This window comes from Herpailurus yagouaroundi, unplaced genomic scaffold, assembly GCF_014898765.1.
Source record: "Herpailurus yagouaroundi ecotype Mexico unplaced genomic scaffold, PumYag 197, whole genome shotgun sequence".
In the NCBI taxonomy this organism is placed as follows: Eukaryota; Metazoa; Chordata; class Mammalia; order Carnivora; family Felidae; genus Herpailurus; species Herpailurus yagouaroundi.
In genome coordinates, this window is record NW_024412428.1 from 3,756,937 (window position 1) to 3,784,543 (window position 27,607).

A 27,607-nucleotide genomic window follows, 5' to 3' on the forward strand; every position below is an offset into this window, starting at 1 on the left:
AAAAAAAATGTGACTGCCATTTTAATCGAGATGGTAGAAATCACTTACGAGCGCTATTATTTCTTACCGTCATGATTTACCAGTTTTTCTAAAAATTAAAGCTTTTAAAATAAAATCATGAACACTTGAGTCTATGTGAGGTCACTAAGCTGTAATATAATTTTAAATTAAAATTATGTAATCTCCTCTGGAAACTTCTGAAGTAACTTCTGAAGTTTAAAAATTGGACATTTTTAAACATGATTTTTAATCTGGATGCACAAGTGTCAGCTATCCACAGGGATTTCTACACAAATATACCGACTCACTCACTTACTTATTTTGAAGAAAGAAGCCCTTCGAGACTGCCTATCAAGTAAACAGGAAAGAGAATGAACTCTAATGGCAATAAATCAGTCTTCACACCCAAACCGTGTGTAGCAAGGCCGTTTTCTCATTGTGTTTCTGCTTATTTTTCTTCTTTTTGAGACTTAAAAAAAAAAAAACTCCATACAGTAAAATAAACACGGTAAAAGTACTCTCAAAATCTCTCTGTACTCTCCCACTATGTTGATTTCATGTCCTTCCACATGGTTAAGAGGTCAGTTTGAAAGTTCGTCTGGGATGAGCCCGTTGTGCGAACAAGTGGGTTTACCACTGGTTGGTTGCACACCATCTCCCAACTGATAAATTACAGGTTACTTTCCTTTGCACGAATTGTCATGACATCAGCAATGTCAGGGTAAGAATCTGCTCTAGAAATTGAGCAATTTCAGGAAGGGAAGCCCTCAAGTTACACATAAACTGTATGCTAAAAATTCATTTATTAGCCTGTTTATTTGGGAATGCAGAACACACACCCAAAATAGATGTTCTATAAAGCATGTTCTAAGCTACTACAGTCAACGTAACCCTAAAATAATAGAAAAGAGCAGAGCATTATACTGTTTTAATAGTAGCAGAAACGGAAAATAGTACGTTTAAAATTTTGGTTTTTGCTGGTACTTGAAAAAAAACTGTTCGGGGTGGGGGGGGGGCGGCGGGGTGGCTCAGTCAGTTAAGCGTACGACTTCAGCTCAGGGCACTGTCCCACAGGTCGTGAGTTCCAGCCCCGCACCGGGCTCTGTGCTGACAACTCAGAGCCTGGAGCCTGCTTTGGATTCTGTGTCTCCCTCTCTCTCTGGCCCTCCTCCACTTGTGCTCTGTCTCAATCCCTCTCTCAAAAATAAACAAACATTAGAAAAAAAAAAGCTGTTCCAATTAGAAGATCTTCTTCAACCACACTGGCTGATCCACTGTGTGCCCACTGCTTAAATATTCCCCTCAGTTGTCTTCTAAATTTCCCTTCATCTTACTCAGCAAATTCTCCCTGCTCAGTGCAGTCTGTGATTACAGCTTATAGTTCCATCTGTATCTGTATTTTAACTAAAAATTAATTTTAACTAAAACTAATTTTAACTGAATTTTCTTTTTTTATTTTAGAAAGAGAGAGTGCAAGCAGGGGAGGGGCAGAGAGAAACGGAGAATTTCAAGCAGGCTCTGTGCTGTCAGTGCAGAGCCCGACATGGGACTAGAACTCATGAAACTATGAGAAAATGACCTGAGCCCAAATCAAGAGTCGGATGCTTAACTGAGCTACCCAGGCACCCCCCTAAAATTTTTTTTGAGAGAGAGAGAGAGAGAGAGCATGAGCAGAGGAGAGGGGCAGAGGGAGGGGGAGGGAGACGGAGAGGGAGGGGGGAGGGAGGGAGAGAGGCAGGAGGGGAGCGGGGAGAGAGACAGAGAGAGAGAGAGAGAGACAGAGAGAGAGAGGGAGGGAGGGAGGGAATATCTTAGGCTCCATGGTCAGCATGGAGCCTGATATGGGACTCGATCCCTCGACCCTGGGATCACGACCTGAGCCAAAATCAAGAGTTGGATGCTCAACCGACTGAGCCACCCAGGCATCCTTTCTTTTCACATTCTTTGTTGGTGTTTGTTCTAACAAGAATAATGAGCGGATATCAACATGTCATTCAATCCCAGTAAGTGCTTTCCTAGAATAAGTCTTGTATATTTTAGCTTTATTCAAGATAGCAAACTTTAAATTATGAATGGACAAGAAAGACAATCTCCTCAGATATACTTATTGTGACGTTTTCAAGTGCTCAGGACTTTCTTATTCTGTACTCATCACTGTTTTCAACATGAGGTGGTAAAGGACAAAGAAGGCCTCACTGGCGGCAAGAGTTATTCAGAGAATTCTTTTATTCCCAGGATAGCTGCGTGTGAGACACGGCTTCACCGACAAAGTCCACAAAGGTAGTTCAACCGAGCGAGATACAAACGAGTCGTTAACAAATCTTGGAAAACTGCGGTCTGTCAGCAGAGTCAGTTGTTCATGCTTTGAACTTGAAAAGTACTCACAAGGACAGAACTGTACGGTCACAAGGCTAGAGATAGGTTTTGACCCAGACGCTCCCAGACATGACTGCCTCTCAACTGCTTCAGAGGGATGAGCGACAGTGTAAAAACATAAACTTGGAATCCTATAAAAATAAAAATGCAGCATCTTCCACTCTCTGAGTAAATAATGGAGGTGATACACAATCATCTAGGAACAGAATGTTCTGAGAAGAGATGGTCATTAATATCAAAACCAAACATCAGGCTCCGAATAGTACAAGACTAGCCCGTTGGATACGCTGTAAAACTGCTCTCTGTTTACAACCAGCTTTTGGGCCCCTAGCAAACTACTGTTACAATAGCAAGAAAATTACAAATCACATTTGTCTATACATTATATACAGCACTAGAGCTAGGTCGTAAGTATCAATAAATTGCTGACGTAATAAGTCTGTTCACTCGAAAAATAAGCACCCGTTATTTATTGCGGGATACGGCTGGAGCTGCCCGTGTTCAATAATCACGTATCAGAAGAGCAGAGTTTGCCAAAACATGATCTACACGGGGCTAATGTCTAGAAATGAGCCAGGCAGAGTTCTGTGGTCATTAGTAAGCTTTCAAACAAAGCACGAGAGACTCAATGTTCATTAGCACATCACAGATCCTGAGAAGCCCGCTCAACATTATTTAAACAAGTATTCCTCAAACGTAGCTGATGGGACACTTTTATTCTCAAGGTATTAATGCGCTTGGAGAGACACTAATACAGACACATACATAATCACCGTCTAAAAGTTTAGACCACATTACATGCATATAATCTGTGCAGTTCTATCAACATTATGAATACTCTGTAGGTTGGTGTTCAAATTATATTCTCCTGTTCTCATGGTTTCATTGGAGGGAATAAAAGGATTCACTGCAGTGAAACATCCCTAGAGATAAGTCTGTAGGGAAACCATCCCTCTTCCAGCCTGCATGGCGGGATGCTCTCAAGTCCCCCTCCCGGGTCAATGCTCGTGATGAACTCACACTCATTCTCCACCCCCTGACCTCCGCGTCCAGCCGACCGCTGCGCCTCATGGAGCCTGCCTTCTACACTGTTCTCACACCCATTTCAATCTTTCCACCTCCACAGCCACTTCCCTGGTTCGAGCTACCCACTCTACCCCAGCACCTGAATAATTTCCCAACTGTTCCCCCTAAATCCATTCTTTACCACATATGGCACAGCCAAAATAACCTCTTAACGTAGAGAAATCTTTTCCACATACCAATTTTCTACTATTTCTATAAACTACTAAGATAAGGAGAATGACAAAACTATCAAGGTTATATGCACTATCAGTTTAAGAAACAAGACACTTCCAGGATGTGTATAATCCCATTCCTTGTTCCAGAGGTTAGCACCCTCTGAATTTTGTGTTTACTGTTCCTTCACTTTTCGTTACAGTTTTACTGCTTATGTGTTTACCTGTGAGAAGTCCATTATCTGTGCCCCTCAGTTTCAGCTGCATGAATTCCAGACAATGAATATGGCACAAATTATTTATACATTTTTTTCCACTGACAGTCACTTGGGTTCTTTTCCCGAATCCCACCTCTTCCTTTTTTTCCAATTTTACAAACAGTGCTGTTATAAACCTTCCAGTTATTATTATTTTTTTATGTTTCGAGGTTTTTGGGTTTTTTTAACGATTATTTATTTTTGAGAGAGAGAGACGGAGTGTGAGTGGGGGAAGGGCAGAGAGAGAGAGACACACAGAATCCGAAGCAGGCTCCAGGCCCCGAGCTGTCAGCACAGAGCCCGACGCGGGGCTCGAACCCACGAGCCGTGAGATCATGACCTGATCCGAAGTCAGATGCCCAACCGACTGAGCCACCCAGGCACCCTTAATGTTCCAAGTTTTTATTAAATTGTAGTTAGTTAACAGGAGTAGAATTTAGTGATTCATCACTTACATATAACACCCAGTGCTCATCATAAGTGCCCTCCTTAATGTCCATCACCCATTTAGCCCCTCCTCCTTCCACCTCACCTCCAGCAACTCTCAGTTTGTTCTCTATAGTTAAGAGTATCGTTGGGGCGCCTGGGTGGCTCAGTCAGTTGAGTGTCTGACTCTTGGTATCGGCTCAGATCATGACCTCATGGTTTGTCGGATTCTCTCTCTCTCCTTCTGTCCCTTTCCCCTGTTCATGTTCTCTCCCTGTCTAAAATAAAATTTAAAAACAAAACAAAACACAAACAAACAAACAAAAAAATACAATTTACTCAAAGAGCCATAGCTACTGCCAATGAACAAGGGAGACAATCCCAGTGAAGAGATAAGTCTCTGTATTTTCTCAAAAGGAAGTAGGACAAGGATAGTGGGCTTAATAACATCATCCTTTCTTTTAAATTCAAACAATTCACTGATAGTTGATTCAGAACTTGTTTGCCACTGTTACTTCATCTTTGTATATTTCATCATTACGCAGAGGAATCTGGATGGTAGGGAAGTTTGGGTTCTCTTCTAAGGACAGGTACAGCTACGTCACCATACAACTGGAGATAAAGAAAGGCAGAGGAAGCAGCTCGGCCAAGCTCAAGTTCTGCAGCTTTAGAAAGCTTCCCGCTTCCTCCTAATTTTTGCCTTCCTATGATTTAATCACTTACTGATCACGTTATAACTACATGGAGTTCACATCACGTCCATCTGTAAACTAAGCAAAGAATAGGGCGCCTGGGTGGCTCAGTCGGTTAAGCATCTGATTCTTGGTTTCAGCTCAGGTCATGATCTCACGGTTCGTGAGTTCAAGACCAGTGTTGGGCTCCGAGCTGCTGACAGTGCAAAGCGTGCTTAGGATTCTCTCTCCCTCTCTCTCCCTCTCTCTCCCTCTCTCTCTCTCTCTCTCTCTCTCTCCCTCCCTCCCTCTCTCCCTCTCTTCCTCTCACCCCCACCGTCTCTGCCCCTCCCCTGCTTGTGCACACTCTGTTTCAAAATAAACAAACTATAAAAAATAAATAAAACTAAGCAAAGACTAAAAAATGAGCACAAAAAACACACGAGCACAACAGCACATGAATCAGGCAGTGTTCTACAAACTGGAAAAACCTATCAAATCTAGGCAACTGTTATGGTTTGTTCCACTGATGAATATTCTCATTGCCACAAATTTTCACTAACACAGACAATCCAGGGCTCACTAATACACAGCATTAGAACAGTAAATTACACATAAAGTCAAAAACAGGTACGTAGTATGTCTAGCATTATATACTGGAGCAGATGATTAAGTGTCCAGACGACCAAAACTATTGATAACAAGTATTATGATGATAAAATACACTATTATTTTACTTGTGTGGTAAATGTGAACTAGTCCAATGTATGTTTGAGTGTCAGGACCTGAACATCCCCTGGACAATTACGGTTCGCTGACGAGCCTCTTAGCACGGGTGCTGGCACCCAATACTGTAACAACATGTGTTCGGCATTGTTCAGATCACAGAGCGCCTCCAAATGTGCTATCAGACTGGCTAAGCCGGACGACCTAAACCAGGCCCTCCCGGCAGCCACCGCCCCACCTAGTCAGGGCAGCCCACCTGAGGACGAAATGAACCCCAAGAAGGACAAGCCTGAGAAATGGAAAGAAAGAGAAACTTTTCGAACGGTATTTTGTAAGCACTAACCAGATCCAACTTACCTGAAACCAGACATACCCTTGCATATTTCAGTGATGAGATTCCATAAAGCCTCTTTTCTGCCTAAGCACTATGAGGGTGAAATCAGAGGTTCTCTTGCAAAGCAGCCAGCTGGAGTCTGGCACCACGTTCTCAATAAATGGTAACAATACCCCTGCCTTCTATGCTGACAGACCACACTAAATGAGAGAAGATACGCAAAACTTCTATCATAATCCCTGATGCAAACAAGGTACTCAATAAATGTCAATTCCCTTTGCAGTGAAAATGATTAGGGGCTGATAATCACATTCATCTCGTATCGCTAACCATTGTTCTCACTGTAGGAAAATGACAAAAAAGAACTATAGACTAACTCCAATGACCTTTTTCACCGCTTACCTTCCCAGGCATCCAGAAACACATTGCTAGCAGGAAGAAAATAAGCATTATAAATGGATGGCTAGAGATATTAAATGAGCCAGGCAATTGCTAGCATTTGCCCCATACAAAACCTCGGCATAAATGTAGCGGTTTCAGGTTCTGCAAGGGGGAAGGGACCACAACCTACTCCCTCTGACGGAGACACTTGCTGAACCATTCGATGGCACACGGCAGGATCAAAATGCGAGACTCACGGTATTTGGAACGTATGGTAAGCCATAAAATTTCTCCTGGGTTTCCCTGAGAATGTCTGTGGTCGATGCCGTCAGGGGGTGCTTCCCATGGTAGATCTGATCCAGGGCGGCATAAAAGACCTAAGAAAGATGAAAACGTCCACTTAGTTCTGGCAGTCCAGCCTTACATCTAAGACGCAATGGGCCAAAGGTGTTAGAAGTGTCCCAGAATAAGAAGTACATGTAAGTTACGTACACGTAACATTCACAAATATAAACGTATATGGCCTGAAATGTAATTTGAACCACAATTCAGACCATGCTAATGATGAAAAGGAAAGCTGTCCACCTTTTTGTGATGAAGGATATTAAAATTTTTTGAACCGTATCTATAAGGTACTCTTTACGTACAACGTAGTAAATTAAATTTGTGACCACAAAACTGGAGGTTGGCCCATTGCTATCTATAGATATACGCAAAGTATATAGTTGGAAATAGGAGAAAAATAATAAAGTTCCAACTTGTGACCCTCTGGATCTAATACATATCCTGCGTGGTTTCTTCCTGGAATCCTGATATATCTTAAATGAGAGAAATGAAATGGTCCGAATCCACGTTTTGTGACGAGAAGGGACGGAACGTTAAAGAGATGGGGCGAGGTGAAGGAAGAACGACTCTCTTGCGACGGGTGAGTAGGGACGGTACAAAGAATTCTGGCGCAGCTGTTGGGGAGTCTGGAGCCCGGGTCCAGCCAGCTCCCACACCTGGTGTCAGCAGATACCAAGAAAACAGCTGCTGTGCACGGGCAGTTCTGGGCCACGAGGTGACCGGGAGAGAAGGCTCCCTCACCTCTGAGTGGAGGACACAGGCCATCGAAACACGACAGGAGAAGAAAGCGTTAGTTTGCACGTGAAATCGGCAGCTCACAAAGTTCCGAAAAACTAAACTTCACGTAGAAAACCTAACGTAAAGATAAAAGTGCTTTCTCCCCGGGACATCTGGCTCGAATACTAGTGTTTGCGTGGAGTTCACCTGAAGCAAGAAAGTAGAAAAGGCTTGATTTTAAAGGAAAAATTCTGACACGCAATTATGTTTCTGATATGTATCTTTCTGACTTGAAAACGGAATTTGCAGAGAATGTGCAGCTGTTGACTTAAAAGAACTGAGGATTAGTTTGGATAAAAGAAAAAATTTAAATGACCTCCAGCTTTTGGCTTCCTCTAGATATAGAATTATGGTTCCAAATTATAAGTCAAGCTTAAACCTCCCCTAGAAAAATATAGACATCTCCTAAATATAAATATTGCTCCACTCTAAGTGGTAATCTAAGCATATAGCTAACTACAGCTCTTTCAATTCCATATTCTATAATGAGTAATCATGCAGAGAGAAATCAGAGGAGCCTAAATTACTCACCCACGTCTTGTCCATATTCCAACAGAATAAATTATCAGGAATCGAAAGTTAAATTCTAACCTCCACTAAGGTGTGAGGGGTTTTTTTGGCCTCAATCTACAAACAAATCTGAATTCAGGAGGTTCATTCCTACAGCTATGCCTTCCATACGCGAGTACGAAACGACTTTTTTTAATGACAAAAGCAGAGCAAAATCAACGCAATGCGCGTGTGTCTCACCCTCACCTGCTGCTCACCAAACAATTTGAGAGTGAGGAGTCTATCTGCCTACCCAGCGAGTCATGCTCTCCTGGGACCAAGAACCTCAGAGCCACAGAAAAAACAGGAGCCCATTTTTAAAACAATGCGTAACACACACACACACACACACACACACACACACACACAAGAAAGAAAATTGCAATTTTCAGAACACTTTGTATGCCTCCCTAGACACCAGACCCAGTTCATTTCCTTTCCAGCCTCGTGCGTCTGCAGCGTGCAAGGGGACTGCTGCGGGACAGGAAAGCCTGCAGGGCAGCTGTCTGGCAAGCACTTGCCTCCCTCTTTCTCTCTTCCTCTGCGTCTCTCGGTGGGTGTTACTCTCTTTGGAGGGTGGAAGGAGGGAAAGGTTGGTTTCCCTTTTGAAAGAAAACCCTTGGAACAATTACTCAGAAAGAAAGCCACAAGGGCAGGCTTCCACTATAGATATCGGCAAATCAAAAGACTTGAAGTTGAGTAACGCAGAAATTTTCAAATAACTTGAAAATGTTTCGAATAACGCAGAAATCCTTTTAAAATTATACTGATAGGCATGGGCATTAAATAACGTAAGTTCAAGTGTAAGGCCATGGTTTTCTCGATAGCATGCATTTTCTTCGAATGTATATTTGAAAGTGCAACATAAACAGAGTTCGTAAAGGCTGAATTCTACAAAGCCATAAAGCAATTAAATGGTGCCCGCACTTTGAAATAGGTAGCTGGACCATTATAAAAGCGAACACTGCCTGACATGAAAGACGGGTGTTCGGGTTGTGTTTATAGAATTCTCCGGATCTGATGAAGAGCAAGAATGCGATAAACAATCTGAGCAATTAAAGTAACCTGAACATCTGGTATCGTGTAGACCTGACATCCAGATGGTTCATAAAATTTTTCCAGTCTCTATCTGGAAACCGAGAAGACTGCCTTTGAATATTATCTAAAACTAACAATCCTCACTGTTTAAACTTCATGTCAAAACCACAAATTTTTAAAAAGACAAAGTGACTAAAAACGTAACTTGCAGGCTGAAATGTAGGAGTTAGAAGAAGTCACGTGACTCCTCCGCGCTTGGACTTTCCCGGCTGAAACTGGGAAATAAACTTATTCAACGTCCATTTCCCAAGGACAGTGCGAGGCCTGAATGAGTCGGGTTTGGTCAAGTTCTTCGAACTCAGGTGAAAGATGTGTTAGAAGCATAAGTATTATAATCAAGGTGGCGCGCTGGCAAGAATTTAAAGTTACATATTTATTTTGAATAACTGCTCTGGAAAACGTGAGAACAAAGGGACATACATACCTGAAGCTGCATATCGGCTGCGGCACCCACCTTTTTGGACTCACAAAGCCGAGACACCATATTTTTGGGCAGTGACTTGAAAAACAAAAGAACACATGTGTGAGTCAATTGCTTCCTACGTCACCGCACTGGCTGCTTATCAGGCAAGAGAGTTAAAAATGACATCAGACGCAAAAATTCCTAGAATTTAATCGCAGTGGCTGTCAAATCAAGGTCTGTACACGCAAAGACAGCGCTGTAGGCAAAGAGCGTGGTAGCGTCGACCTCTAAACGTCTATTTAAAGCCTTAGTAAAAGTTGATGCTTTTTCTGTACCGCTGTCACCAGTGGAAGCCTGTCCAAGTGCTCTGTTGGCTAAGTGCATACAATAATGGATGACAGGAATAAAAGAGTGAAGTGTCAAAAACAGATGACCATTCTCGGGTGTCAGCCTGCACTGAAGCTGACTGGCTGTCCCAACAAATGACCATGACAGTGAATTGCACATTCTCTTATTTTCCAGCCCGAGAGAGGTGCAGAACTTGGAAGCTCAGTGTCATGGCCCTGTCTGCTTTGGGGCTTCCTGCCTGAGACCGATTAGGCCTCATCACACAGCAGCACATGCTCACGTAGAAATAAAATAACAATCTGGTCGAGGAGGCACGTCGGTCAACTGGCTCTACTTGAAAGTCACTAATATTGACGTTTCCTGAAAAAGGTGACCACTGTGTGCAACTCTACTTATAATCTAAATGACGCGAGAAGCCTCCCTGCAGAGAAACACATCAGGGAGGCACGAGGCGGGTTACCAGCACTCCAGCGGTGCACATGAACCACCGAAGGAGGACAACGGGAACGGTCTGCTGGCAGGGGCACCGGGCACGGCGATTCAGGGGTGTGTATCTCCTCGGAGCGCCCGCCCCACAGCAGATGCTCAGTAAATCTTTCCGGAGGAAATGAACGAACACGAGAACAATCATTTAAAAGGGCTCCTTGAGTGACAGACTACACCAGGATGTGACGGAGGCTCAGACAACAAAGCCTGTTCTCTCCTCTTTCTGTCTGGCCGTAAGAAAGGCAAACAAGGCAAAAGAAAGAAAAGAAAAAAGGAAAGTTTAAGGCTGGAGAGTACACATTCCAGTGCAGGTGAAAGGCCTGGGGCTTTCTCACACCAGGGGCGGCCATCCTGAGCGAAACAAAAATTTCCTCAGACGGGATTTTAAAAGGTCAAGACTCAGTTAAGTCATGTATGCCAGGAACTCGTACCAGAACGTTCAGGTTTCCCTACACCCTTACTTTACGTGATACCTTCTGCTGACGGGACTCGCGCCACACTGGGGTTTTTTATGAGTCACAAAGCTTTAAGAGTTTTGTTTCCATTCTCGAAAAGCCTGTGTGGCAGGATGGCATTTTCTCATTTACCCAAAAATGAAGAGTACTGTGGACGAGCACTGTATCAGGCATCGGGGACACAAAAGGGCCACCAGACAGGGCCCCGGCCCCGCAAGCCTCACAAGCTGGCATTACCCACGCAGGCACGATTCTTAGGAGTCACCGACTGGTGCGAGTGCTGAGATGGAAAAGCATGCAGGTCGGTATGAGAAAACAGGAACTCACGTAGAAGTGCGATGTGCAAAACGAGCGGGCAGTAACGAGACAAGGGATGGGCGGCCGGGAGCAAGGAGCATCCCAGGCAGAGAAGAGGGGGCTGCCGGCAGGAGGTGAAAGAGCCGTGGGCAGGAAAAGCGGGTCCCACCGGGCTGGAGAGGCAGGCAGCAGCCAAGCGGGGACACTGGTCTCCACCCTCGGGAGTCCTCGGGGTAAGCCGCTGGGGAGTTTAAAGCAAAGGAGTCACAAGGTCAGGTCTGTGTTTCTGAAAGATCCCTTTGGCTGCCGTGGAGACACTGGATAGGAGGGCGGAAGTGGATCAGGAAAAAAACAGGAGGCTATAGTTAGTGCCCCAGTGACGCACGTCAGCAACCTAGGCAACTGCCGAAATGACAGGGGCGGGGGCACCGCTCTAGACGGCTTGAGCTGAGTGGGAGGTGAGACCCAGAGACGGTGAATACACATGACCCAGCACTGTTTCCAGAAGTGCGCGGAGAGGAGCAGGGTGAGGGCAGCAGGGGCAGAGGGGAGGAAGCTTTTGTTTGAGGTTGGGAAATGCACAAGCAGGCTCAAGACAGGCTGATGGTGATGAGGCCTCGAGGGACACAAACTGGAGAAGAGGCCACGGGAGCCTGAGGTTCTTGAAAAAGAAGGGGACACAGGCGAGAGGCCGCTCGGGTGTAGGGCTCCCTGGACGGGCGTCTCATAGGCGACGAGGTGGATTCTGAGGCTTAAGGAAGTTAGAGAAGGTTGGGGAGAGTGGTCCATTGAATCATCAGCCCTGGGGGAGCTCTGGGATCGCAATGGGGCCTGGGATGCGGCAGCACCGGGGATGGGGGAGTGGACGGTGGATGAGAAGGAGCATCCAGTCAGCAGTGGGAGACGCAGGGGTGGCAAGGCCCATGGCGGGGTGTCCCCGCTGGAGGGGGTGTGGGGAAACGAGGAGCCGGGGGCCCCACAGCAGGCCCGGCAACTTTGAAAGGTTTACTCCTTCTGCTCTCTAGACAATGATACGGAAATGCCAAGTTCTGGATCCCAGACCCAAACCCAACATACCCCTTTCCGTTCGGAAGTCTTGACAGGCCAACCCCTCGGGGACAAACCCACATAGAAATGGCACACGTTAAAGGAACAAATTTAATGAGGCTTAATTCTTTCCTTGTCGGGTTTACAATAAAACAAAAGATGCGAAGAAAGACACCATGTAAGAACAAGGACAGCTAAAAACAGTTCATCAAAACTCATGTAGTAAAAAGGAGACACGTGGGCTGCTGTAGTGACACAAAAAGTCACCGCTTGAGGAAGTGAGTACCGCTGCTGGTGAAGGTGACATGGGACCTACGGGTCACTCTTTGCCGCTTCCCGTGAATCTGTGATTATTTCAAAATCCAGGGATAGGTCCAAACAAACCTCCCCAAATTATGTCTTCAAGGCCCACTCTACATTCCGTAGTAAATTCAAGGAACGTTTTACCAAAAATGTAAGTAGAAGTTACGTACGATGGGGGTAGACGATGGGGGTAGAAAAGAATCATAAATCCACCAAGTCGCAAATTAAATAGGATGTTTATAGCACGTGAGGTGTAAACAGATTTTTTAAAAACCTAGTTTGGGGGACTAGGGATTCCCTCGTGAGGAGCACTGGGTACTGGACGGGAGTGCTGGATCACTGTTTCGTACACCTGAAACTCATACTACACTGTACCCTAACCAAGTGGAATTTGAATAGAAACTTAAAAATGAATAAAAATCTAGTGTGGCTCTTGATCAACGGATTTTGGCTCTTCGTCTATTGAAATTAATCAGCGCATTTCAGCGGCTGGAACGGACGTAAGCTTGTCACCGCTGCTGTATCTCCCGCAGTTTTAGTTCAGACCTCCACACCAAAGTGAGTATCACAATAAAGCCAGTTAAATGAATTCTGGGGTTTCCCGGTGCATACAAAAGTTACATTTACACTATGCTGTAGCCTATTGAATGGGCAATACCATTATGCCTAAAAAAAAAAAAAAAAAAAAACCAAAATATATATACCTTAATTAAAAAATACTTCATTACTAAAATATGCTAACCGTCCTCTAAGCTTTCGGTGAGTTGTAATCACCGATCACAGCTCACTGTGACAAATTCAATAATAACGAAAGTTTGAAACACCGCAAGAATTACCAAAATGTGACACAGAAACACAAAGGGGGCAAACCCTGTTGGAAATGCGGCACCCGCACACCTGCTTGGTGCAAAGTTGCCACAAAACATCAATTTGTAAAAAATGTAACATTTGAAAAGCACAATAAAGTGAAGCACAAGAAAATGAAGCATGCCTATGTTTATGTTATTCTCTTAGAAAGTACTTCCTTTTTTTCTTACAAGAACAAAAACAGGACAAAACTTTAAATACCATACAAATTGATTTTCAAGTTATATGAGAATCTTTTTAATAAAAATATTTAGAAGTTAAATCTTAAATGTCAAATTAGAAAAATGTTTCCTGGGGGCGCGTGGGTGGCTCAGTCGGTTGAGTGTCCGACTTCGGCTCAGGTCATAATCTCAGGGTTCCTGAGTTCAAGCCCCACGTCAGGCTCTGTGCTGATACCTTGGAGCCTGGAGCCTGCTTCCGATTCTGTGTCTCCTTCTCCCTCTGCCCCAGAGTCATGATAATCAACACTGAAATCAACCAAATTTTGCTGTCCTTCTGGAAGTGGTTGTATCTACCGAGTAGCACAGATATTTCAACGGTCTCCTAATGTGAAGACACTCACATTTGATATACTGAAGAAACAGAATTCAAATGCATCCAAGCTTCAGGTAAATGCATTTAAGACACCTGAGCCTCAAAGAGTACTGCAATTAGTTTTCATTATATTAAATTAAAAATTTATAAAAGCCCATAGCATCAGAAATAACTGTTTCACCGTATCAACTGCATTTTTTTTTAATTTTTAAGTTTATTTATTTTGAGATGACATTGACAGCACAAGTGGGGGAGGGACAGAGAAAGAGAGGGAGAGAGAGAGAGAATCTCGGGCAGGCTCTACACTGTCAGCACAGAGCCCGACGCGGGGCCCGAACCCACGAACCATGAGTTCACGACCTGAGCGGAAACCAAGGGTCAGACAGACACTCAACCGACTGAGCCACCTGGGCGCCCCTCATCCCTTGCATTTTTTAGCAGATTCTACTTCAATCTTCATAATTTCCAAGGTAGGAAGTACGTTCATGGACCACTAAGCCTCCGATCCCAACGATGACATGTTATTCCCAGTTCTCCTTGGGATCTGGATGCTGCCATCTGCATTCGAGATTGAAAGGAATCCTATTAGCATACGAAGAATGCTATAAATCAAGAATAAAGTTCAGATCGACTAATTCGGGTAAGCAATGATGTCATGAGACACCTGGGTGGCTCAGGTGGCTAAGCACCCAATTTCGGCTCCAGTCATGATCTCATGGTCTGTGGGTTCAAGCCCCACATCAGGCTGTGCACTCACAGCTCAGAGCCTGGAGCCCGCTTTGGATTCTGTGTCTCGTTCTCTCTCTCTCTGCCCCTCCCTGCTTGTGCTCTCTAAAAAATAAACAAATAAACATTAAGAAATAAAAATTTTTTTTTATTAAAGAATGATGTAAGAAATGGCACAATGGGACGGCTGTCTTGGGTCTTTCAGGCAATTTCCGGCATCTTTTTTTTTTTTTTTTTAACATTCAAGTTAGTTACACAGTGCAGTCTTAGCTTCAGGAGTAGAGCCCAGTGATTCATCTCTTACCCATGACACCCAGTGCCCATCACCCATTTAGCCTATCCCCTCACCCTTCCCCCATCCAGCAACCCTCAGTTTGTTCTCTGTATTGAAGAGTCTCTTATGATTTGCGTCCCTCTTTTTTCCTTCCCTTCCCCTTCGTTTATCTGTTGAGTTTCTCAAATTCCACATATAAGCGACATCATGCGATGTCTGTCTTTCTCTGACTGATTTATTCTGCTAAGCATAATACCCTCTAGTTCCATCCACATTGTTGCAAACGGGAAGATTTCATTCTTTTTCACTGCCAAGTAGTATTCCACTGTATATATACACCACATCTTCTTAATCCATTCGTCAGTTGACGGACATTTGGGCTCTTTCCATAATTTGGCTATTGTTGATAGTGATGCTGTAAACACTGGGGTGCATGTGTCCCTTCGAATCAGCATTTTTATGACCTTTGGATAAACTCCCAGTAGTGCAATTGCTGGGTCGTAGGGCAGTTCCATTTTTAATTTTTTGAAGAACCCCCATACTGTTTTCCAGAGTGGTATTTCCAGCATCCTTAAGTTCTGCCTGCTAAAATGGCTACTCCACATCATCCCATATCCAGAAATACCATTCCTTCCAGGAACCTTCTTCTTAGACTCGTTAGAGGAGAGCTGAGAGCATGGTCTGCCTTAAACCAACACCTGCCTCTGAACTCCCATTATTATGATTCACTGGAGCGTAAAGGAAAGAGAACAGGTTTCGGAGCCAGATGAAACCAAGTGTGAATCCTAACTGCACCATTTACCAGCACAGCGGCAGAATGTTGGACGATGTACTGAACTTCTCTAAGACACGCTTTCCTCACTGGCAAGATGTTAACATTATCTTTTGGCGGAATTAGACGAGGACTGAACAACATAATGTAACTTAAAACCATACTATGTTCGACTAGATGCTGAATAAGTGGTAGGTAGTATTATTCCCTATTACACTAGCCCTGGGTAATACAATCATGGATTTCGACAAATTTTATTTACGTGTTACTGTTTTGTCTACGTATCCTGTAAACACGGTCTGTTTTAGAGTCGTAAACTCTTCGGAGACAGGAATTTTGGCTGAACAGTCCTCTTCCTGTGGCACCCAGTGATCAAGTTCTTCATAAGGAAATGTACTCTCATAGTTTCCTATCTATATTTCTCTTCATTTGTGAACTAGTCCAAACACGTGTGATGAAACACACGTGCCTCCTCAGATTGCCCAGCTTGAGAAGAGGATACTTTCTCCACCGTGGTGATTATTTTAAGGTTTTTAGGACCCTGAAGTCCACCAACATGTCATCAGCCTATCTTCCGGATTTCAAGGTCTGCCGCAAAACGTGGTCATCAACGCTCATTCGGAAAATCACTTTAGGTAGAACTGGTTATCAGACACGGAGTTCTTCATCTGTAGGGTTCAGCTCTCACTTAGAAAACACTGCTACTAAACAGAAAATATTCCCTTGTCTGATGACATTTTAACCAGATGTATCTCATGCTACGGATCTTGATAGTTCAAACTTCCATAGTTTCTGGTGAGGAGTCTGCCGTAATTTCTATCTGTTGCTGCCTTTATTTTTTCCTGTGGCTGCCTTCAGAGTTCTCTCTTTATTTTTGACTATGGAGTCTCTAAGTGTGTTCTCTTTGTTACCCGTCCCGCTTGGGGTTCTCAAAGCGTCCTGGATCTCTGGCTCGGTTTTCATTATTTTGGGCAAATCCTCAGCCGTTATCCCTCCAAACAGTTCTTCTGCCTTATTAGCTCTCTCTTCTCCTTTGTGGAGCTGCATTTGCCCCGAAGTTCTTGGATGCTCTGTTCCGTCCCTGTCCCTACTCCTTCCTCCCCCTTGTATTTCAGCTTGGGTAATTTCTACTGACCTCCCGTTAAGTTCACGGAGCTCGCATTCTTCCCTCGGCTGTGTCAAGTGTACGGATGAGCCCCTCAAAGGAATTCTTCTCACATGACCTCATGGCTTTACTTCCTGCATTTCCATCTGGGCGGGTCGCACACTCACCACCTCCTGTTTCGCCTATTCACACGGGTTGCCCGCCTTTTCCTTCAACAGACTGATGGAAATCCCTGTCTTCTGACAGTTCCTTTAAAGCTGTGCTAGTTCTTAGTTATTCTCAAGTCCCTGAGTCTGATTCTGTTGCTTTCTTGATCTTTGCCCAAGGAGGCAGGGTTCTGTGCTGTTTCTGCACAGCCGCCAGTCACCTCCTGTAGGCCTGCAACACTGAGGGTGGCCCCAGGTGGTCTCCCACCCCGCACCCACAGGTTCTCAGCACACCTGGTGACGGCCGATGGAAAAGAGCCTACAGGGGGGTGCGAACTCCCTCTATATCGGGGCCCTCAGGTCTTCCGGACTGACAGGCCAGCCCACACTTGGCCCCCAACAACCTGTGAAGATGTTCTCTGGTTTTTCCTTTACCCCTCTGCAAGGCAGCCTGGCCTTCCGCCATGCTTCGCCACAGGTGAGCCAGTCTGCATCTCCGGGATTCAGGCCACCTCACGGGCCTGTGACCTCAACTCTCGTTAAGAGCTCAAGAAAAGTTAGGGTTTTATCTTTTGCCTGTGGTTAGCTTGGAAGCGGTGCCCTGTGTACCTTCGACATGCCCAACCGTTCAGACTTTCATCACTAATACCACTTAGGCCTTTAGCTCCCAAAGGAAAAAGAAAGGCAGCAGAGCTTTGTAAAGGGTGAACTACTCTCCACTAAGTCAGGCACAGACACCGTTAAAGATTATTATGAAGAAACTTGCAATGCAGGCATCTACGAGTATCAGTTAGTAGGTTTTAGCCGAAAGACAGTTCACTCAACAAGTATTTATTCATTGCCCATCATGTGACAGGCAAAGCTGATATATCAGTGAATAAGATTGATAAAAATCTCAGTTCTCAAGGAATTTATATTCTAGGAGACCCTGGTAGTATTATTTTTACATTTTTTTAATGTTTTTTTAATTTATTTTTGAGACAGAGAGAGAGCATGAGCAGGGGAGGGGCAGAGGGGGGGGGGAAACAGAATCCGAAGCAGGCTCCAGGCTCTGAGCTGTCAGCACAGAGCCCAACGCGGAACTCGAACCCATGAACCGTGAGATTATCACCTGAGCCGAAGCCGGACGCCCAACCCAGTGAGCCACCCAGGTGCCCCCTGTTAGTATTTTTTTTTTTTAGTATTATTTTTAAATTACCAATGAGGGGATGGTACCTAGAATGGCACCTTATACTAAGAATTTATTGAGTGAATGGATGCTTTTAATATATATTGAGTGATCATTATACATATTGGTGCTTTTAGTATATACTGAGATCATGTATTTGTGTATTTTACCATTTCATTTCCTTTGGAAGTCTATGAATGTGAATCACATGCAGTATCTAACCCTCATTGACTATCTGTTGACTACTGCTGTTATTTAAATATAAGGTAAGCAAACTCACAAAGGAACTTAAAGTGTATAAAGACCGCATCCGTAAACAGCATGGGAATCCACGCAGTTTGACCCTTTTGGTCAACCTAAAGGAGATGGTGCTTTAAATCTCTGTCATTTTATTCTTTAAGCCACAGGATTTAAATTTATTTTCAGTTCACTTAGGTATCTCTCCTCATTCAACACCGTAATTCAGGTATAATGCCGCTTGGCGGTAAAACTAACCCTTTGCAAAATTTTAGTAACACTCCAACAAGTTCCTCCCAAAAAAGGATGAGCAGTGATAATAAAAATTTCAGTGAATATTAATTAGCATGTAATTAACAGATGATGAAGTTAAGATGGGGAAGGAAAGACAGGAAGATAAAATGAGGTCAGCATGGAGATTAGGCCTGCGATCCCACAGTTTTAGATAGAAAAACGATGAATCTCCGTGTGGCGTATATTTTGCCTGAGGTACACAGTGAACTTTCCACTGAAGAGAGAACAGACGAAAAAAACAGACAAATAAAGCTTTTCATTCAAAGTGTCCCACAGACAGCACCATGCACATCTCTTCCTGAAGGGAATTATAGATGTGTCCTTAAAAATGAGTCAAACAGGGGCGCCTGGGAGGCTCAGTCGGTTGAGCGTCCGACTTCGGCTCAGGCCACGATCTCACGGTCCGTGAGTTCGAGCCCCGCGTCGGGCTCTGGGCTGACAGCTCGGGGCCTGGAGCCCGCTTCGGATTCTGCGTCTCCCTTTCTCTCTCTGCCCCTCCCCAGCTTGCACTCTGTCTCTCCCTCTCTCAAAAATAAATAAACATTAAAAAATTTTTAAAAAGATGAGTTAAATAACCAAACAAGTGAGAGACTCTTCCTACAGTCGTCATTTCGTATCTAGGGAATCCAACTGCGTGTGAAGTTCCTCGACCTTCGCTGGGCACTGGCCGAGTCCCAGGCCCGTGTTCACTGAGGGGAGGCCCTGCTTTGTGGCGAAAGACACAGTGATAAAAGCAGGTCAGATTGGTCCAGGAGATTCCCCCCAAATACATTTCTTTCCTGCAGATTCCCAATTCAAATCAGCATATTAAAAGTTATGAGCAGTCCTCGCTTCTGAGGACAGAAATCTTAATTAATTTCTACATTCATTTCCCCAAGTTATTTGAGCACAGAACATGTTTCCACTCCCTAATACATCTTTACAGAAGCAAGAGATTTAATACACCGGACACCAGTTGGGAAACAGTTTGCTACGGAAATTAAACGTAAACCGTATGTAAAAGAAAAGTCATTACAAATAAAGCTTCTTTAAAAATGCACAAATGCAGCTGTTATCACGCTCATTAATCTTTACATTTCCTGCCGATCCTAACTTTATACACACTTTCTTCGGAAAGCTTCTTTTCAGTTCTTTAAATCCCGTCTTGGCACTCTCCTCTCCAGAGGCCAGCAGGCCCCCCAGGTTTTCTGGACACTGGTCTCCAGCAGCCCCCGGCTGCTTCCTCGGCCCCACCGGTTGAGTGCCTTGGTCCGAGCGGTGGTTTTGAACTCATGCAAGCTGATGGAGCTCACGAGCGCGAACACACTGATGTGCCAGGAAACAAACGGGCCGAGTTCCTGAGGGACACTTTTCTCCAGTGTCCTCCCTGCATTAGCACATCCTGAAGCCCCTCTGCCTTCTTGGCTGCTAACCACCTGCCGTTCTCCGCCAAGCCGCAGACGGAAGACGGGCCAGCCTCGCACAAGAGTCCACACTGGAAATGCCAAACAATCCCGGGCCCGAACCCCACGCTGCTCCCCTGCAAAATTCTTTTCCTACAGCAAAAAGAGGCAAATTTCTACTTTGCTCCTTTTCAGGTATGTCCTGCTCTCGGTACTGTTTTCACAGAGCCATTTTCATTAAACACAACAGTACATCTAGTCGTACCCTTAACAAAGCTTAGCCGTCTGCAGCCTTTCGAGCGATCTTAGCGTAGAGCTGTTCAGACATGGTGTTCTAAAGCCATCGATATCTCGACAAGGGCAGACTGTTTTGAACAAGGTTACAAAACACCAATGCAGACTGATTTCAAAATGACATTTACCGGATGAATGTTATATGTCAGATCATTTAAGCCCTAGCCTGGGTTTCTTTTACAGACACACCTGCAGGGGTTTTGTCTCGTATCGAGGGTTGCCAGGTCTGAAGCAGCCCTGGCTTGACGCTGGCTGATTTCCGCGTGTACAGAGCAGAGCTCTGCCCAGGGAAGCGGCAAAGCCGTGAAGGCAAGTCAGGTTTGGGAGGGAGACCGACCCACTGGGCTCATCTTCGCCGAGCATCCCGCTGTGCGCGAGGGACCCTACTAAGCAGCTGGGGACCCTTCCGGCTCCCGCTACCAGGAACAGGAAAAGGGATGTATGCGGACACCAACAATGCAAGGGGAAACGCCCCAAGAACCACAGAAGAGGTACAGACAGAACAAGGGAGGAATGAATTGAGAAGACGGTCGTTGATAAAAGTGTCCAAGAGGGGGCGCCTGGGCGGCTCAGTCAGTTAAGCATCTGACTTCAGCTCAGGTCCTGATCTCCTGGTCTGCGGTCCATGGGTTTGAGCCCCATGTCAGGTTCTGTGCTGACAGCTCGGAGCCTGGAGCCTGCTTCAGATGCTGTGTCTCCCTCTCTCTGCTCCTCCCCGCTACTCTCTCCCTCTTAAAATAATAAATAAACGTTAAAAATTTTTTAAAAAGTGTCCAAGAAGCAATTACTCTAATTATTATTCTAATTATGCCTCCTATACTATTAGTGTGGTGGTATTTCTATTTCAAAGATTCACCCTCGCTCTAAAATACACAAAGACACTGTGGGTATTTATCCCCGCTGGTAAAGAGGAAAACGGTAGAAATGTTGTTTCTACGAATGGGAGCCTAAGATGCCAATAATTAGCTATGGTGACCTAATGCATCTGAATAATTCATTATGAGTTTTTCCACAACTATCTTTGATCTTTATTTAAAAATAAGAATCCTTGTGTTATTTCTAAAGAAATAAGATCTGACTTGGCAGGACTACAACAAAGACAAAGCAGTCGGTCTCATGACCAATGCCAAGCCCCCTGTAAAGTACAAAACTGTGGCCCAAGTCTCAGAGTCTGGGAGGCTACACTGTCCCACCCGAGGGTTCAGCTATGTATAGAGTTCCTATTTCTCGACATTAGTTCATTCACTCATCCTTTATCCGTTGATGCATCCGGTGGTTTAAATTGAAATTTCTGGAGCCCCAACCAGACTCTGAGGCACAGCCACCACGGTGTGAAAGTTCCCTTGAAAGCACCCTAGGGACCAGAGGGCCCATCCTTCTCAGTGCACCCAAAGCACACGGCTAGCCTAGAGCCTGGTCCCACATGCATCTGTTCTTTTTAATTTTTTGTTAATGCCAGAACAGAACTATGGCCAGGAAGAGAAGACCATAAAATTGATCCTTCCTTCCGTCAAGAAGGTAAAGTCTGGTCTCCTGCTTATAATTAAAATATGAATAATAAGAACAATAATTACCCAGCTACATGAAGCCCAAAGCAAGTAAAGACCAGCAGTCTCAGCATGAATCGGGAGCTTCTCGGAAATACAAATTCTTGGGCGTTCCACACCCACTGAATCAGAATCTACATTTCAACCGGATCTGCAGGTGATTTTATGCATGTTAAAGTCTGAGATGTTCTGACTTCAAAAAACATCATCACAATTAGCCGCGTGACAAAGGTGGGTAGAATTCAATCCTTCTGGTTTTACAAGCGGAACTGTCTACAGGGAGGTAGCACCAAGAGAAAGAGGACACCTCTGAGGTCGGGCACCTTGCATTTGCCATCGCAATTAGTAAGAAGACAACGCGGTAGGAGTTATTCGGTCCACCTGAGCACAGGATTAACTAACTGGATGAAATTCAAGTCACGGCACCAAATGCATCTGTCTTGCTGAGCGCGGTCATCGCGACAGTGACCACGCACGCAGTGCGTGGCCCTGACCGTCCCAGGTTAGGCTGTCTGTTTGGGTGTGATTACGAAGGGCGCCCCTCTTCCCTCCCAGCAGTGGCTTGGCTCGGACAACAGGTTACATCATTGTCCTGGTAACAACTGAGTTCCTTGAGAGCTTCAAACACCATCAATTGTGCAGTGAGCCTTACCTACACCGCCTCCCCAGAGGAAGGAAGGTGCTTACTGTGTTCTCGGGATAGACACGAGCCGCACTGACGGCTGACCATACGCGGAACAAAACTGTTAAAATAACAACAGCTTTTCTGTTATATTAAGAAAGCACAGGGGCACCTGGGTGGCTCAGTCGGTTCAGCCTCCGACCCTTGATTTTGGCTCAGGTCATGATCCCACGGTTTGTGGGTTTGAGGCCCGCATCGGGCTCCGCACGGTCAGTGCTTAGGGTTCCCTCTCTCCCTCCCTCTCCCTCTCCCTCTCTCTCTCTCTCTCTCTCTCTCTCTCAGCCCCTCCCCAACTGGCTCATGTGTGCTCTCCCTCTTCCTGAAAAATAAATAAACTTTGAAAAAAAAAAAGTACAACATTTTTGGAAGGTTTCAGACTATCATCAAAAAATGCAAATGTCTTAGGGAACTTGGCATTACTTGAATTCTCTGGATGCTTCTCCATGAACTCAACTTGTAAGCATGTAACCTCATCAATTTGCCAGACATTTTCTATCACTTCACAATCTCGCCAGTCCAATTTAAATAACATCTTGCTAAAAGTTTTGGCATCAAATTCTTCCAGGGCCACATCACCATGATAAAATATCTTGTTTTATTTATGACCACTTAGAAAATTTATTATGGTAAAAGCTGCATAAATATTAAAAGTTCAGACATCCTCTGGTACAAATCCTTGTTATGGTAATAATTCAACTCTTCCCGAAGCAAAGAACTCCGGCCATTGATATCCTTTGGGAACATGCTAGATCTAATGACATAAACTTGTTGAGACATGGTCATCCAGAGCAAGAAAAGCCTTCGGAGGCAGAAAGCCAAGCGTCAAAGCGGCTTGAGTTCTCCAGCTTGAGCCCATACCAAGCGCTAAATCTCTGCGCGTGTCTGTGGTGGGAAAACAACTAGATTCGGCACGCAGCGACTAGTCTGTTTTGCTATTGACCCGTAATCCAGATGGCATATAATCAATGTAACGAAAAAGCTGCCTCGTCCCAAAGAGACAAAATCTCAGATCTAAATCCACAGGAAGTAACACTGTTATCAACTTACATGAGTTTTAGTGTTGTTTTCTGACAAATTGAGATGTAATGAGAAGAAAGAACCTTTAGAAATACTTACATGTTATCACAGACTCGCTGATGGGTTCAGAGAAAAAAGCAGAAGTATTGTGACATTTTAATGTGTGACAGAGGTCTCAATTCCATTTTTTTCTTTAAACAATTCCGATAATATTGGTCTGCCTACATTACTAAATTTGACAGAATAGAGTTCTTGAGGTAAGTATGGAGGCATAGTTTTTAACTTCTAAATTTTTAGTTTTTATTTTATATAAAAGAGCAGAAGTCTCAGACAAGTTCAGCAACTGACCAGAGGTCAACTCTGTGTGGGGGGCACGGGGGGGTGTGGGGGACAGGCAGGGTCAGACCCGCCTCTGCCTCCCAGTTCCGTGTTCCTGTCTAGACATAACTGAAAGGCATTAACGCTGAAAATAAGAAAAGTTTCAAAACAACTGAAACCTGCCAAAACTAATCTAGTTCCAGTTGCACTATAATTTTTACCTTCAATCCTTGTTCGTATCTCCCGAAAGAGAAAGACAGAAGAAGATTTATGACGAGCCTATCTGTCTCCTTGGAAATAGATCTTAAGCAATTTTGGCTTTGGGCTGACTTTCACAAAGTAAGGGAACAGAGTAATCTTACGGTGACGCAGCACAGAACGGTTCCAAAACGAAAGCACTGGATTTGTACGTTCTAAAAATAACACCTACAATGGAAACGGGTCTGTTATTTTCTGAGACAGATTGTGTAAGAAGTAGAAACCATTTTCTACCACAGCAAAACTGGGGAAAGAAAACACCCACATTGTAATACAGATTTTAGCAACTCTGACAGAACTTTGAGGAAGTTCTGATGTGAACCTAACAGACCTACTAATAGATCACAAATGGAAACTAAGAGACCAACCCCGATGTTACTATTGTGTGACCTTTGGCAAGTGACTTAACCTAAGTCAGTTTCCATAAAGTGTGGACAGCCACGTGGCTACTTCATACATTGCTAGATAGGATTAAATATGATAGAACTTAATAGTAAATGCTCATTCCCATTACTTACTGTCTGATAAATATTTTGTGACAAAGATGACTCAAGCAACAAGCGTTTTAGTGGTTAATGGGCAAAACTGTATAAAAATTGTGGCTTCTCTCAAAAATCAAAAGACTATACATTTTTTACTTTTAAGTAATCTCTACACCCAGCACCCAAGGCGGGGCTCAAACACACAACCCCAAGATTGAGGGCCGCATGCTCCACTGACTACTAAGCCAGCCAGGTGCCCCTCATATGACTATATTTAATGCTTAGTGACATAGCTGGGTTGAAAAATGATCAGAATAGACTTTAAGATGAAGCATTATGAAAATTAAGAAGACAACACATGAGGAAGAAAGAAGGAGCTCCTCAGAAAAATATAACAATTCTGTATGTTTATGATCTAATAAAATATGCTCTAAGGGCGCCTGGGTGGCTCAGTCGGTCAAGCGTCCGACTTCGGCTCAGGTCATCATCTCAGGGCTCGTGAGTTCGAGCCCTGCATCGGGCTCTGTGCTGACAGCTCGTAGCCTGGAGCCTGCTTTGGATTCTGTGTCTCCCTGTTTCTCTGTCCCTCCCCCACTCTCGCTCTCTCTCTCTCAAAAATAAACAAACATTAAGAAAAATTTGTAAATATATGCTCAAAGTACATAGAGTAAAAAGAAACAGAAAAATTTCCAAGGCAGTGAAAATACTGGGTATGAGGCCATAATGACACATACCTGTTATTATACACTTGTCCAAACTCACAGGATGTACACAACCAAGAGTGAACCGTACCGTAAACTGTGGACTTGGGGTGATTACCATGTGTCCGTGTAGGCCCATCAATTGTAACAAACGTACCACTCTGTTGGGTGATGCTGATGACGGGGGAAGCTGTATACCTGTGTGGGGCACGGGGTATATGGGAAACCTCTGTACTGTCCCCTCAAGGTTGCTGGAAACCTAAACTGCCCTAAATAAATCAAGTCCTAACTTTAAAAAATAGGTAAAAGTAAGGTGAAAAGGTGATCTACACATCATCCTGGAAGATTTCCACCTCTCAATTTTTGTTAGTTCAAAAGAACTAGTTACATATAAAAAATCTAAACAACACAATTAAAAGACTGACTTAACAGACTGATATGAAAGCCCAGATCCAATAATTAGAAAATATACAACGTGCTCAAGCACACACAAAACATTTCCAAAAAACCGATGATCCACTAAGATGTAAACTACCAACAACCGCAAACAATCAAAACTGGTTAGACTAACTAGTTACATATTGGTAAACAACAACAAAACAAAACAAAAAAATCGTAACTCCTCTGCAAAGGTTTAAAAATTTTAAACTTTACTTCGAACAACTTGGTGCTCGAAGAGGAAATTACAATGGAAATCAGCAACACTAGAAATATTTTGTGTTGAAAGCATGGCATGCAGCTAGAACACCGTATCCGCACAATTTATAATTATAGCACTGGGAGCCTGGGTGGCTCAGCTGGTTAAGTGTCCGATTCTTGATTTCGACTCACGTCATGATCTCACAGGTTCATGGGACTGAGCTCAGATGGGGCTCTGAAGCTGACAGCCAGAGCCTGCGTCGGATCTATCTCTCCTCTCTTTTGCCCCTTCCCCCAGCTTGTGTATGTTGCACGCACTCTCTCTCAAAATAAATAAATAAACTTAAAATAAAATAAAATGATGGCATCAAAATTTAAACAGGTATGTTAGATGTATTGAAATTTAATTAGGTCAGTGTGTACCTTGATTGAGAGATATAAACAAAGGAGGAAGGAGAGAATAATAAAACAGAAACTAATTAATGTTAAAACAAACAAAAAGTATAAACAGAGTGTTCATTAGTTCTTTGAAAACAGTAAAAAGACCAACTTCTGCCAAAATTAATAGAGAAAAAAACAAGAGAACAATATGAGTAATGAAAAGGATATAACTTAACTACACATTGAGCAGGGTTTGAAAGATGAAAGAATGCCATAAATAACTTTATCCCAATAAACTTGAAAACTTGGATTAAATGGGTGAATTTCCAGAAAATTACAACTTAGCAAAGCTTACTTAAGAAGAAAAGAAGGCCCAAAGACTCTTAGGACTATTAAGGAATCAGTCATTTAAAATATCTTCCCACAGAGAAAATAACAGACCCCGAGTGGCTTTATAGATGAATTCTGACAAAGTTTCAAGAAACAGATTATTACAATTTTATAAAAGCACTTCTAAGGAACAGGAAAAAAAAAAAAGGAGCATTTGGAAACTCATTTCATGAAATGGTATATTCTTATTACCAACACACAGCAAAGAGCAAGGGGACAAAGCGAAATCACAAGTCAGTCTCTCATAAGTACAGATGCAAAAATCCTCTGTATTAAAAACATCAGCGGGGCACCTGGGTGGTTCAGTCGGTTGGGCATCCGACTTCAGCTCAGGTCATGATCTCACAGTTGGTGAGTTCGAGCCCCATGTCGGGCTCTGTGCTGACAGCTCAGAGCCTGGAGCCTGCTTTGGATTCTGTGTCTCCCTCTTCCTCTGTTCCTCTCTCACTCACACTGTCTCGCTCTATCTCTCAAAAAAGGAATAAATGTTAAAAAAAAAAAAAATTAAAAAACATTAGCAAACTGAAGCCAGCACTGTGTTAAAAACAGTAAGACAAAGCCTATCTAATCCTGCCATACAAAAATGGCTTAACATTCACTATGAACGGCTCAAAGAAAAAGTACAGCCCGATTACCTGAAAAGATGGAACGTGCACACGTGTGCACACACACACACACACACATCTGATAACATGCAATACTTATTGATAATTTTTAAAAAGTAACTAGAAATAGGAAGGAATCTCCTTTTCCTGCTATCTCCACCAAATCTACAACAAACATCTTCCTTTATGCTAAAACACTGAAAACATTTCCTTTAGAAATCAGGACAAAGGCAAACGATGCCCATATCACAGCTTCTATTCAACATTGTAC

At 43.8% G+C, this 27,607-nt stretch overlaps 1 protein-coding gene across 5 annotated transcripts in view; it reads right to left on the reverse strand.

Moving 5' to 3' along the window:
• The window catches only part of MIPEP (mitochondrial intermediate peptidase), a 164,773-nt gene that overhangs the window by 62,652 nt on the left and 74,514 nt on the right, over window positions 1-27,607 (reverse strand). For 4 of the 5 annotated variants that reach the window (XR_005782262.1, XM_040448038.1, XM_040448036.1 and 1 more), the window contains exons 15-16: window positions 9,603-9,677; window positions 6,667-6,786 (exon numbers count right to left, since the gene is read on the reverse strand). The exons of the other annotated variant lie outside the window; for it this stretch is intronic. Coding sequence is in view for 3 of the 4 variants with exons in the window: in XM_040448038.1 (XP_040303972.1) it covers window positions 6,667-6,786; window positions 9,603-9,677 (195 nt within the window). In the remaining variant the exon portion in view is untranslated. The remainder of the gene's footprint in view (window positions 1-6,666; window positions 6,787-9,602; window positions 9,678-27,607) is intronic. 5 annotated transcript variants of the gene reach the window in all.